Source organism: Hyla sarda, chromosome 1 (genome assembly GCF_029499605.1).
Source record: "Hyla sarda isolate aHylSar1 chromosome 1, aHylSar1.hap1, whole genome shotgun sequence".
Lineage (NCBI taxonomy): Eukaryota > Metazoa > Chordata > Amphibia > Anura > Hylidae > Hyla > Hyla sarda.
The window spans coordinates 15885555-15900443 of NC_079189.1; the positions used below are offsets into that span (position 1 = coordinate 15885555).

The window sequence follows — 14889 nt, forward strand, 5'->3', positions numbered from 1 at the left end:
CCCCCACTAAAAAACACTGTAGAATTGAGGAGCCCCCCCCCCCCCTCAATAATCCAGCAGAGGTGAGGGGGGCCCCCCTATTAACAGCACTGTAGAAGAAACACAGCTGTAGGGGCCCCAATAAGGCACTTTAAAAGTTAGATAGATAGATATAGATAGATATATATATATATATATATATATATATATATATATATATATATATATCTATATCTATCTATCTATCTATATCTCAACTGGCTCCAGAAAGCTAAACAGATTTGTAAATTACTTCTATTAAAAAAATCTTAATCCTTTCAGTACTTATGAGCTGCTGAAGTTGAGTTGTTCTTTTCTGTCTAAGATCTCTCTGATGACACGTGTCTCGGGAACCGCCCAGTTTAGAAGCAAATCCCCATAGCAAACCTCTTCTACTCTGTGCAGTTCCCGAAACAGGCAGAGATGTCAGCAGAGAGCACTGTTGCCAGACCGATAACAACAACAACTCAACTTCAGCAGCTGATAATTAGTGAAAGGATTAAGATTTTTTAATAGAAGGCATTTACAAATCTGTTTAACTTTCTGGAGCCAGTTAATATAAGAAAAAAAAAATATAAAGTTTTTTCCTGGAATACCCCTTTAAAGGGGCACTCCGCTGCTCAGCATTTGGAACAAACTGTTCTGAACGCTGGAGCCGTTGCCTTGTGACGTCATAGCCCCGCCCCCTTAATGCAAGTCTATGGGAGGGGGCGTGTCACGCCCCCTCCCATAGACTTGCATTGAGGGGGTGGGATGTGACATCATGAGTGGGCGGGGCTATGACGTCACAAGCTCTCGGCGCAGAGTCCAGCGTTTGGAACAGTTTGTTCCAAACCCTGAGCAGCAGAGTACCCCTTTAAGCACTGAAAGGCCTCTTAATAACAAGGCTCTACAGGTGATGGCCCCCTAATAAGCTGTAGAACTGAGGGTCCCTAATCACTAACAGCTGTATAGCTGAGGGTACCCCCCCTAAAACATTCTTCATCACTTTGATTCCTAAGTGGGTTATAGGCACACTGAGTGGTCACCCCCTCCCCCAACAAGTGCTTATTATAAGGGCCGGGGGAAAATGATTGACAAGGGCCGGGGGAAAATGATTGACAAGGGCCGGGGGAAAATGATTGACAAGGGCCGGGGGAAAATGATTGACAAGGGCCGGGGGAAAATGATTGACAAGGGCCGGGGGAAAATGATTGACAAGGGCCGGGGGAAAAGGATTGACAAGGGCCGGGGGAAAAGGATTGACAAGGGCCGGGGGAAAAGGATTGACAAGGGCCGGGGGAAAAGGATTGACAAGGGCCGGGGGAAAAGGATTGACAAGGGCCGGGGGAAAAGGATTGACAAGGGCCGGGGGAAAAGGATTGACAAGGGCCGGGGGAAAAGGATTGACAAGGGCCGGGGGAAAAGGATTGACAAGGGCCGGGGGAAAAGGATTGACAAGGGCCGGGGGAAAATGATTGACAAGGGCCGGGGGAAAATGATTGACAAGGGCCGGGGGAAAATGATTGACAAGGGCCGGGGGAAAATGATTGACAAGGGCCGGGGGAAAATGATTGACAAGGGCCGGGGGAAAATGATTGACAAGGGCCGGGGGAAAATGATTGACAAGGGCCGGGGGAAAATGATTGACAAGGGCCGGGGGAAAATGATTGACAAGGGCCGGGGGAAAATGATTGACAAGGGCCGGGGGAAAATGATTGACAAGGGCCGGGGGAAAATGATTGACAAGGGCCGGGGGAAAATGATTGACAAGGGCCGGGAACTGTATCGGGATCAGGATATGATAGTGATCAGTCATAAAAATCCACGTGGTCCCCGGACTTGAAGGTGTCGCTGTGGATAACGTCCAGCATCTTCCGTGCGGACACCTCTACGTCCACTAACTTGCCCTGGTTCTTCATGTTAATAAACTGCAGCCGTAGCTCGGTGTCCGCCATGCGGGTCCTGGCCTGCTCCTGCATCTCGGTGTCCATGGGTCCTGTAAGACAAGGTGGTCACAGAATAGTATGCGCTGGCTGATAACAGGGAACAATAGACTCACCTGGTCCATAGCTGAGCACCCGCACGTCTGCATCCTCCTCGGCCAGGACCCTGAACATCATGTCCCTCGCAGCTTTCCCTGCACAGTACAGAGTCCAGGACTTGAACGGCTTAATGGCCGCCAGGGAGGACACATTGACCACTACACGCCGCAGTCCTGGGCGCCGGGGGAAGGTCCTCAGCAGGGAGGAGGTGAGGCACAGGGCAGAGGACACGTTGAGGGACAAGTACTGGTTCACCTCCCCCATATCGGTCATGTCAGAGAAGGACTTACTGATGTCTCCCAGGGACCCTGCAGGGGAGAGAAACCAATGAGATAAAAGGAGAACTCCGCCAGGATGTGCTGGAATCCACACCGGGGCCAAACCAAGGAGCCCGATATGTAGTCCTGTGGAGCCCCCCATGTACCCCCTGTCCTGTGGAGCCCCCCCCCCCATCCCTGTACCCCCTGTCCTGTGGAGCCCCCCCCCCCATCCCTGTACCCCCATCCCTGTACCCCCTGTCCTGTGGAGCCCCCATGTACCCCCTGTCCTGTGGAGCCCCCCCCCCATCCCTGTACCCCCTGTCCTGTGGAGCCCCCCCCCATCCCTGTACCCCCTGTCCTGTGGAGCCCCCCCATCCCTGTACCCCCTGTCCTGTGGAGCCCCCCCCCCCATCCCTGTACCCCCCTGTCCTGTGGAGCCCCCCCCCATCCCTGTACCCCCCTGTCCTGTGGAGGCCCATCCCTGTACCCCCTGTCCTGTGGAGGGCCCCCCCATCCCTGTACCCCCTGTCCTGTGGAGGGCCCCCCCATCCCTGTACCCCCTGTCCTGTGGAGGGCCCCCCCATCCCTGTACCCCCTGTCCTGTGGAGGGCCCCCCCCATCCCTGTACCCCCTGTCCTGTGGAGGGCCCCCCCATCCCTGTACCCCCTGTCCTGTGGAGGGCCCCCCCCATCCCTGTACCCCCTGTCCTGTGGAGGGCCCCCCCCATCCCTGTACCCCCTGTCCTGTGGAGAGCCCCCCCCCCATCCCTGTACCCCCTGTCCTGTGGAGAGCCCCCCCCCCATCCCTGTACCCCCTGTCCTGTGGAGAGCCCCCCCCCCATCCCTGTACCCCCTGTCCTGTGGAGAGCCCCCCCCCCCATCCCTGTACCCCCTGTCCTGTGGAGAGCCCCCCCCCCCATCCCTGTACCCCCTGTCCTGTGGAGAGCCCCCCCCCATCCCTGTACCCCCTGTCCTGTGGAGAGCCCCCCCCCATCCCTGTACCCCCTGTCCTGTGGAGAGCCCCCCCCCATCCCTGTACCCCCTGTCCTGTGGAGAGCCCCCCCCCCCATCCCTGTACCCCCTGCCCTGTGGAGAGCCCCCCCCATCCCTGTACCCCCTGCCCTGTGGAGAGCCCCCCCCCATCCCTGTACCCCCTGCCCTGTGGAGAGCCCCCCCCCCATCCCTGTACCCCCTGTCCTGTGGAGCCCCCCCCATCCCTGTACCCCCTGTCCTGTGGAGCCCCCCCCCATCCCTGTACCCCCTGTCCTGTGGAGCCCCCCCCCATCCCTGTACCCCCTGTCCTGTGGAGCCCCCCCCATCCCTGTACCCCCTGTCCTGTGGAGCCCCCCCCCATCCCTGTACCCCCTGTCCTGTGGAGCCCCCCCCCATCCCTGTACCCCCTGTCCTGTGGAGCCCCCCCCCCATCCCTGTACCCCCTGTCCTGTGGAGCCCCCCCCCATCCCTGTACCCCCTGTCCTGTGGAGCCCCCCCCCATCCCTGTACCCCCCCCATCCCTGTACCCCCCTGTCCTGTGGAGCCCCCCCCCCATCCCTGTACCCCCCTGTCCTGTGGAGGCCCATCCCTGTACCCCCTGTCCTGTGGAGGGCCCCCCCATCCCTGTACCCCCTGTCCTGTGGAGGGCCCCCCCATCCCTGTACCCCCTGTCCTGTGGAGGGCCCCCCCATCCCTGTACCCCCTGTCCTGTGGAGGGCCCCCCCATCCCTGTACCCCCTGTCCTGTGGAGGGCCCCCCCATCCCTGTACCCCCTGTCCTGTGGAGGGCCCCCCCATCCCTGTACCCCCTGTCCTGTGGAGGGCCCCCCCATCCCTGTACCCCCTGTCCTGTGGAGAGCCCCCCCCATCCCTGTACCCCCTGTCCTGTGGAGAGCCCCCCCATCCCTGTACCCCCTGTCCTGTGGAGAGCCCCCCCCATCCCTGTACCCCCTGTCCTGTGGAGAGCCCCCCCCATCCCTGTACCCCCTGTCCTGTGGAGAGCCCCCCCCATCCCTGTACCCCCTGTCCTGTGGAGAGCCCCCCCCATCCCTGTACCCCCTGCCCTGTGGAGGCCCCCCCATCCCTGTACCCCCTGCCCTGTGGAGGCCCCCCCATCCCTGTACCCCCTGCCCTGTGGAGGCCCCCCCATCCCTGTACCCCCTGCCCTGTGGAGGCCCCCCCATCCCTGTACCCCCTGCCCTGTGGAGGCCCCCCCATCCCTGTACCCCCTGCCCTGTGGAGGCCCCCCCATCCCTGTACCCCCTGCCCTGTGGAGGCCCCCCCCATCCCTGTACCCCCTGTCCTGTGGAGGGCCCCCATCCCTGTACCCCCTGTCCTGTGGAGGGCCCCCATCCCTGTACCCCCTGTCCTGTGGAGGGCCCCCATCCCTGTACCCCCTGCTCTGTGGAGAGCCCCCCCATCCCTGTACCCCCTGCTCTGTGGAGCCCCCCCCCATCCCTGTGCCCCCTGTCCTGTGGATCCCCCCCATCAGCCATCATACACACTATACATCACCCATACTATACCCATCACCCATCATACCCATCATACCCATCACCCATCATACACACTATACCCATCATACCCATCACCCATCATACACACTATACCCATCACCCATCATACACACTATACCCATCACCCATCATACACACTATACCCATCACCCATCATACACACTATACCCATCACCCATCATACACACTATACCCATCATACCCGTCACCCATCATACACACTATACCCATCATACCCGTCACCCATCATACACACTATACCCATTATACACACTATACCCGTCACCCATCATACACACTATACCCATCATACACACTATACCCATCACACACACACTATACCCATCACCCATCATACACACTATACCCATCACCCATCATACACACTATACCCATCACCCATCATACACACTATATCCATTATACATCACCCATCACCCGTCATACACACTATACATCACCCATCATACACACTATACATCACCCATCATACACATTATACATCACCCATCATACACATTATACATCACCCGTCATATACATCATACCTATCACACATTATACCCATCACCCGTCACACACATTATACCCGTCATACACACTATACATCACCCATCACCCATCATACACACTATACATCACCCATCATACACACTATACATCACCCATCATACACACTATACATCACCCATCGAACACACTATACATCACCCATCACCCATCATACACACTATACATCACCCATCATACACACTATACATCACCCATCATACACACTATACATCACCCATCACCCACATTATACCCCTCATACACATAATACACGAGTCCCCGGTACCGGCGTTGTTGATGATGATCAGAGTCTCCGTTCCCCGGTCCTCCCCCATCTCCTCGGCCGCGGTTACCGTCCTCCTCAGCCCCTCCTCGGTGCTCAGATCTGCGGTCACCCAGCGGACCCCGAGCCCCGGACAGCGCTCCGCCAGCCCCTCCGCCTCCCGCCGCAGAGCCTCCTCCGAGCGGGACACCAGGAGCAGCGCCGAGCCCGGGGACACCCGACCGGACAGCTCCCTGCATACCGCCAGCCCGAACCCCCGGGAGGCCCCGGACACCACACACACCGCCCGACCGAGAGACATCACTGCAAAGCCCGCCCTCCGCCGGTGTATGCAAATCAGACCGCACTGCATGACGGGAGCACACCGGTGTACAGGAGAGAGCGACCAATCAGAGCGCGGCATACAGCCAACAGCGCACTGCTTATATATATATATATATACTACAGGAACCAATCAGAGCGCGGCATACAGCCAACAGAGCACTGCATATATATATATATATACTACAGGAACCAATCAGAGCGCGGCATACAGCCAACAGAGCACTGCATATATATATATATATATATATACTACAGGAACCAATCAGAGCGCGGCATACAGCCAACAGAGCACTGCTTATATATATATATATATATACTACAGGAACCAATCAGAGCGCGGCATACAGCCAACAGAGCACTGCTTATATATATATATATATATACTACAGGAACCAATCAGAGCGCGGCATACAGCCAACAGAGCACTGCTTATATATATATATATATATATATACTACAGGAACCAATCAGAGCGCGGCATACAGCCAACAGAGCACTGCATATATATATATATATATATATATATATACTACAGGAACCAATCAGAGCGCGGCATACAGCCAACAGAGCACTGCTTATATATATATATATATATACTACAGGAACCAATCAGAGCGCGGCATACAGCCAACAGAGCACTGCTTATATATATATATATATATATATATACTACAGGAACCAATCAGAGCGCGGCATACAGCCAACAGAGCACTGCATATATATATATATATATATATACTACAGGAACCAATCAGAGCGCGGCATACAGCCAACAGAGCACTGCATATATATATATATATATATACTACAGGAACCAATCAGAGCGCGGCATACAGCCAACAGCGCACTGCTTATATATATATATATATATATATATATATATATATATATAAATATATACTACAGGAACCAATCAGAGCGCGGCATACAGCCAACAGCGCACTGCATATATATATATATATATACTACAGGAACCAATCAGAGCGCGGCATACAGCCAACAGCGCACTGCATATATATATATATATATACTACAGGAACCAATCAGAGCGCGGCATACAGCCAACAGCGCACTGCATATATATATATATATATACTACAGGAACCAATCAGAGCGCGGCATACAGCCAACAGCGCACTGCATATATATATATATATATATATATATATATACTACAGGAACCAATCAGAGCGCGGCATACAGCCAACAGAGCACTGCTTGTATATATATATATATATATATATATATATATATATATACTACAGGAACCAATCAGAGCGCGGCATACAGCCAACAGAGCACTGCATATATATATATATATATATATATATATATATATATATATACTACAGGAACCAATCAGAGCGCGGCATACAGCCAACAGCGCACTGCATATATATATATATATATATATATATATATATATATAAATATATACTACAGGAACCAATCAGAGCGCGGCATACAGCCAACAGCGCACTGCATATATATATATATATATATATATATATATATATATACTACAGGAACCAATCAGAGCGCGGCATACAGCCAACAGCGCACTGCATATATATATATATATATATATATATATATATATACTACAGGAACCAATCAGAGCGCGGCATACAGCCAACAGCGCACTGCATATATATATATATATATATATATATATATATACTACAGGAACCAATCAGAGCGCGGCATACAGCCAACAGAGCACTGCTTATATATATATATATATATATACTACAGGAACCAATCAGAGCGCGGCATACAGCCAACAGAGCACTGCATATATATATATATATATATATATATATATACTACAGGAACCAATCAGAGCGCGGCATACAGCCAACAGAGCACTGCTTATATATATATATATACTACAGGAACCAATCAGAGCGCGGCATACAGCCAACAGCGCACTGCATATATATATATATATATATACTACAGGAACCAATCAGAGCGCGGCATACAGCCAACAGCGCACTGCTTATATATATATATATATATATATATATATATATATATATATATAAATATATACTACAGGAACCAATCAGAGCGCGGCATACAGCCAACAGCGCACTGCATATATATATATATATATATATATATATACTACAGGAACCAATCAGAGCGCGGCATACAGCCAACAGCGCACTGCATATATATATATATATATATATATATACTACAGGAACCAATCAGAGCGCGGCATACAGCCAACAGCGCACTGCATATATATATATATATATATATATATATATATATATACTACAGGAACCAATCAGAGCGCGGCATACAGCCAACAGAGCACTGCTTATATATATATATATATATATATATATATATATATACTACAGGAACCAATCAGAGCGCGGCATACAGCCAACAGAGCACTGCATATATATATATATATATATATATATATATATACTACAGGAACCAATCAGAGCGCGGCATACAGCCAACAGCGCACTGCATATATATATATATATATATATATATACTACAGGAACCAATCAGAGCGCGGCATACAGCCAACAGAGCACTGCTTATATATATATATATACTACAGGAACCAATCAGAGCGCGGCATACAGCCAACAGAGCACTGCTTATATATATATATATATATATACTACAGGAACCAATCAGAGCGCGGAAAACAGCCAACAGAGCACTGCTTATATATATATATATATATATATATATATATATATATATACTACAGGAACCAATCAGAGCGCGGCATACAGCCAACAGAGCACTGCATATATATATATATATATATATATATATATATATATATATATATATACTACAGGAACCAATCAGAGCGCGGCATACAGCCAACAGAGCACTGCATATATATATATATATATATATATACTACAGGAACCAATCAGAGCGCGGCATACAGCCAACAGAGCATTGCATATATATATATATATATATACTACAGGAACCAATCAGAGCGCGGCATACAGCCAACAGCGCACTGCTTATAGATATATATATATATATATATATATATATATATATATATATATACTACAGGAACCAATCAGAGCGCGGCATACAGCCAACAGAGCACTGCTTATATATATATATATATATATATATATATATATATATATACTACAGGAACCAATCAGAGCACTGCTTATATATATACTACAGGAACCAATCAGAGCGCGGCATACAGCCAACAGAGCACAGCTTATATATATATATATATATATATATATATATATATATATATATACTACAGGAACCAATCAGAGCGCGGAAAACAGCCAACAGAGCACTGCTTATATATATATATATATATATATATATATATACTACAGGAACCAATCAGAGCGCGGCATACAGCCAACAGAGCACTGCATATATATATATATATATATATATATATATATATATATATATATACTACAGGAACCAATCAGAGCGCGGCATACAGCCAACAGAGCACTGCATATATATATATATATATATATATATACTACAGGAACCAATCAGAGCGCGGCATACAGCCAACAGAGCATTGCATATATATATATATATATATACTACAGGAACCAATCAGAGCGCGGCATACAGCCAACAGCGCACTGCTTATAGATATATATATATATATATATATATATATATATATATATATACTACAGGAACCAATCAGAGCGCGGCATACAGCCAACAGAGCACTGCTTATATATATATATATATATATATATATATATATATACTACAGGAACCAATCAGAGCACTGCTTATATATATACTACAGGAACCAATCAGAGCGCGGCATACAGCCAACAGAGCACTGCTTTTATATATATATATATATATATATATATATATATATATATATATACTACAGGAACCAATCAGAGCACTGCTTATATACTACAGGAACCAATCAGGGCACTGCTTATATATATACCACAGGAACCAATCAGAGCACTGCTTATATACAACAGGAACCAATCAGAGCACTGCTTATATATATACCACAGGAACCAATCAGAGCACTGCTTATATACAACAGGAACCAATCAGAGCACTGCTTATATATATACCACAGGAACCAATCAGGGCACTGCTTATATACTACAGGAACCAATCAGAGCACTGCTTATATATATACCACAGGAACCAATCAGAGCACTGCTTATATATATACCACAGGAACCAATCAGAGCACTGCTTATATATATATATACCACAGGAACCAATCAGAGCACTGCTTATATATATACTACAGGAACCAATCAGAGCACTGCTTATATACCACATGAACCAATCAGTGCACTGCTTATATATATACTACAGCGACCAATCAGAGCACTGCTTATATACTACAGTGACCAATCAGAGCACTGCTTATATATATACTACAGCGACCAATCAGAGCACTGCTTATATACTACAGGAACCAATCAGAGCACTGCTTATATATATACTACAGGAACCAATCAGAGCACTGCTTATATACTACAGTGACCAATCAGAGCACTGCTTATATATATACTACAGCGACCAATCAGAGCACTGCTTATATACTACAGGAACCAATCAGAGCACTGCTTATATATATACTACAGGAACCAATCAGAGCACTGCTTATATACTACAGTGACCAATCAGAGCGCTGCTTATATATATACTACAGGAACCAATCAGAGCACTGCTTATATACTACAGTGACCAATCAGAGCACTGCTTATATATATACTACAGCAACCAATCAGAGCACTGCTTATATATATACTACAGCGACCAATCAGAGCACTGCTTATATACTACAGGAACCAATCAGAGCACTGCTTATATATATACTACAGGAACCAATCAGAGCACTGCTTATATACTACAGTGACCAATCAGAGCGCTGCTTATATATATACTACAGGAACCAATCAGAGCACTGCTTATATACTACAGTGACCAATCAGAGCACTGCTTATATATATACTACAGCAACCAATCAGAGCACTGCTTATATATATACTACAGTGACCAATCAGAGCACTGCTTATATATATACTACAGTGACCAATCAGAGCACTGCTTATATATATACCACAGGAACCAATCAGAGCACTGCTTATATATATACTACAGGAACCAATCAGAGCACTGCTTATATACCACATGAACCAATCAGTGCACTGCTTATATATATACTACAGCGACCAATCAGAGCACTGCTTATATATATACTACAGGAACCAATCAGAGCACTGCTTATATACTACAGTGACCAATCAGATCACTGCTTATATATATACTACAGTGACCAATCAGAGCACTGCTTATATACTACAGTGACCAATCAGGGCACTGCTTATATATATACTACAGCGACCAATCAGAGCACTGCTTATATACTACAGGAACCAATCAGAGCACTGCTTATATATATACTACAGGAACCAATCAGAGCACTGCTTATATACTACAGTGACCAATCAGAGCGCTGCTTATATATATACTACAGGAACCAATCAGAGCACTGCTTATATACTACAGTGACCAATCAGAGCACTGCTTGTATATATACTACAGCAACCAATCAGAGCACTGCTTATATATATATACTACAGGAACCAATCAGAGCACTGCTTATATATATACTACAGTGACCAATCAGAGCACTGCTTATATATATACTACAGTGACCAATCAGAGCACTGCTTATATATATATACTAAAGCGACCAATCAGGGCACTGCTTATATACTACAGGAACCAATCAGAGCACTGCTTATATACTACAGTGACCAATCAGAGCGCTGCTTATATATATACTACAGTGACCAATCAGAGCACTGCTTATATATATACTACAGCGACCAATCAGAGCACTGCTTATATATATACTACAGGTACCAATCAGAGCACTGCTTATATACTACAGTGACCAATCAGAGCACTGCTTATATATTTACTACAGCGACCAATCAGAGCACTGCTTATATATATACTACAGGTACCAATCAGAGCACTGCTTATATACTACAGGAACCAATCAGAGCACTGCTTATATACTACAGTGACCAATCAGAGCACTAATATATATACTACAGTGACCAATCAGAGCACTGCTTATATATATACTACAGGAACCAATCAGGGCACTGCTTATATATATACTACAGCGACCAATCAGAGCACTGCTTATATATATACCACAGGAACCAATAAGAGCACTGCTTATATACTACAGGAACCAATCAGATCACTGCTTATATATATACTACAGCGACCAATCAGAGCACTGCTTATATATATACTACAGGAACCAATCAGAGCACTGCTTATATACTACAGGAACCAATCAGAGCACTGCTTATATATATACTACAGGAACCAATCAGAGCACTGCTTATATACTGATGAGGTGGAGGATGGTCTCCTGAGGGATGTCCTCCCAGACCTGGACTAAAGCATCCGCCAACTCCTGGACAGTCTGTGGTGGATGGAGCGAGACGTCCCAGATGTGCTCAATCGGATTCACGTCTGGGGAACGGGCGGCCAGTCCATAGTATCAATGCCTTCCACTTGTAGGAACCGCTGACACCCTCCAGCCACATGAGGTCTAGCATTGTCTTGTATTAGGAGGAACCCAGGGCCAACCGCACCAGCATGTGGTCTCACAAGGGGTCTGAGGATCTCATCTCGGTACCTAATGGCAGTCAGGCTACCTCTGGCAGGCACATGGAGGGCTGTGAGGCCCCCCAAAGAAATGCCACCCCACACCATTACTGACCCACCGCCAAACCGGTCACTCTGGAGGATGTTGCAGGCAGCAGAACGTTCTCCACCGCGTCTCCAGACTCTGTCACATGTGCTCAGTGTGAACCTGCTTTCATCTGTGAAGAGCACAGGGCGCCAGTGGCCAATTTGCTAATCTTGGTGTTCTCTGGCAAATGCCAAATGTCCTGCACGGTGTTCGGCTGTAAGCACAACCCTAACCTGTGGACGTCGGGCCCTCATACCACCCTCATGGAGTCTGTTTCTGACCGTTTGAGTGGACACATGCACATTTGAGGCCCGCTGGAGGTCATTTTATAGGGCTCTGGCAGTGCTCCTCCTGCTCCTCCTTGCACAAAGACGGAGGTAGCGGTCCTGCTCATAAGCGTGCGCACGGGGTGTGCCCAGGCACACCCTAATCCAGTGGCGTTGCGACCCGGGTGCGGCCCGCACCGGGTGACACCAAGACGCTCCGCAGCACCCCCCATGTGTGCCCGACCGTCCTTCACCAGCCCAGACCCCCGCCACCCCCCCCCGCTGTGCGGTGCGCCTGTCCGCCAGGTGCACCGCACAGCGCTGCCTCCTGCTCCTGTTTGTGCCCCGCCCCGCTCCGCTCTGGCTCACCTTCAGTTGGTCCGGTCATGTGACGGCACGTTACTGCCGTCACATGACCATCAGGATGTCACGCTGTATTCAAGGACGCCGGCCCCAGAGCATGACGTGACGGTACGCGGTTCGCAGGATTACCACGCTGAGTGAGTGAATGTTATTTCAACCTGCCTACTGGATCTGGGGGGAGGGGGTTAATCTGGGGCACCAAACTATCTTCCTACAGGGTGGGGGGATAGGGTTAATCTGGGGGGTACTACATTCCTACAGGGGGGAGGGGAGAGGGGGTTAAACTGGGGGGTACTACCATCCTACTGGGGGGGAGGGGGTCACCAGGGGGGTACTACCTTCTAACAGGGTGGGGGGATAGGGTTAATCTGGGGGGTACTGCATTCCTACAGGGGGGAGAGGGGGTTAAACTGGGGGGGGTACTACCATCCTACTGGGGGGGAGGGGGTCATCAGGGGGGTACTACCTTCTAACAGGGTGGGGGGGATAGGGTTAATCTGGGGGGTACTGCAATCCTACAGGGGGGAGAGGGGGTTAAACTGGGGGGTACTACCATCCTACTGGGGTGCAGTACAGTTCCCCCTCATTAGATGCAGTACAGTTCCCCTTCATTAGGTGCAGTACAGTTCCCCCACATTAGGTGCAGTACAGTTCCCCCACATTAGGTGGCACCTAATGTGGGGGAACTGTACTGCCAACCTAATGTGGGGGAACTGTACTGCCAATCTAATGTGCGGGGACTTATACTGCACCTAATGTGGGGGAACTATACTGCCAACCTAATGTGGGGGAACTATACTGCACCTAATGTGGGGAACTATACTGCACCTAATGTGGGGGAACTATACTGCACCTAATGTGGGGAACTATACTGCACCTAATGTAGGGGAACTGTTCTGCACATAATGTATGGGAACTGTACTGCACATAATGTGGGGGAACTGTACTGCACATAATGTGGGGGAACTGTACTGCACTTAATGTAGGGGAACTGTACTGGTGCAGTACAGTTCCCCCTCATTAGGTGCAGTACAGTTCCCCCTCATTAGGTGCAGTACAGTTCCCCCTCATTAGGTGCAGTACAGTTCCCCTTCATTAGGTGCAGTACAGTTCCCCCACATTAGGTGCAGTACAGTTCCCCCACATTAGGTGGCACCTAATGTGGGGGAACTGAACTGCACCTAATGTGGGGGAACTGTACTGCCAACCTAATGTGGGGGAACTGTATTGCAAACCTAATGTGGGGAAACTGTACTGCCAACCTAATGTGCGGGGACTTATATTGCCAACCTAATGGGGTGGGACTTATACTGCACCTAATGTGGGGGAACTATACTGCACCTAATGTGGGGAACTATACTGCACCTAATGTGGCGGGACTTATACTGCACCTAATGTGGGGGAACTATACTGCACCTAATGTGGGGGAACTATACTAACTGTGTGCGTATATATATACATATATATATATATATATATATATATATATGCACGTGCGCAGCGTGAGTTTGTGCTTTAGGGTGCA

General features: G+C 48.3%; 1 protein-coding gene across 1 annotated transcript; it reads right to left on the reverse strand.

Annotated features, from left to right (window-relative positions):
* Positions 1-1605: 1605 nt before the first annotated feature.
* Positions 1606-5989, reverse strand: SPR (sepiapterin reductase). Its single transcript, XM_056551527.1, has 3 exons — positions 5649-5989; positions 2060-2350; positions 1606-1996 (listed from the first exon to the last, which is right to left on the reverse strand). Exons 1-3 carry the CDS (start codon positions 5944-5946, stop codon positions 1809-1811), a joined length of 777 nt encoding a protein of 258 aa, XP_056407502.1. The 5' UTR covers positions 5947-5989; the 3' UTR covers positions 1606-1808.
* Between the last annotated feature and the right edge of the window lie 8900 nt (positions 5990-14889).

Excerpts from the sequence above, each read along its gene's own strand:
- SPR (XM_056551527.1), bottom strand. The coding sequence starts at position 5,946 with ATGTCTCTCGGTCGGGCGGTGTGTGTGGTGTCCGGGGCCTCCCGGGGG. Across the intron at positions 2,351-5,648 it reads GATCATCATCAACAACGCCG|GGTCCCTGGGAGACATCAGT; the intron begins GTACCGGGGACT and ends TCTCCCCTGCAG. Across the intron at positions 1,997-2,059 it reads GGTGCTCAGCTATGGACCAG|GACCCATGGACACCGAGATG; the intron begins GTGAGTCTATTG and ends CTTGTCTTACAG.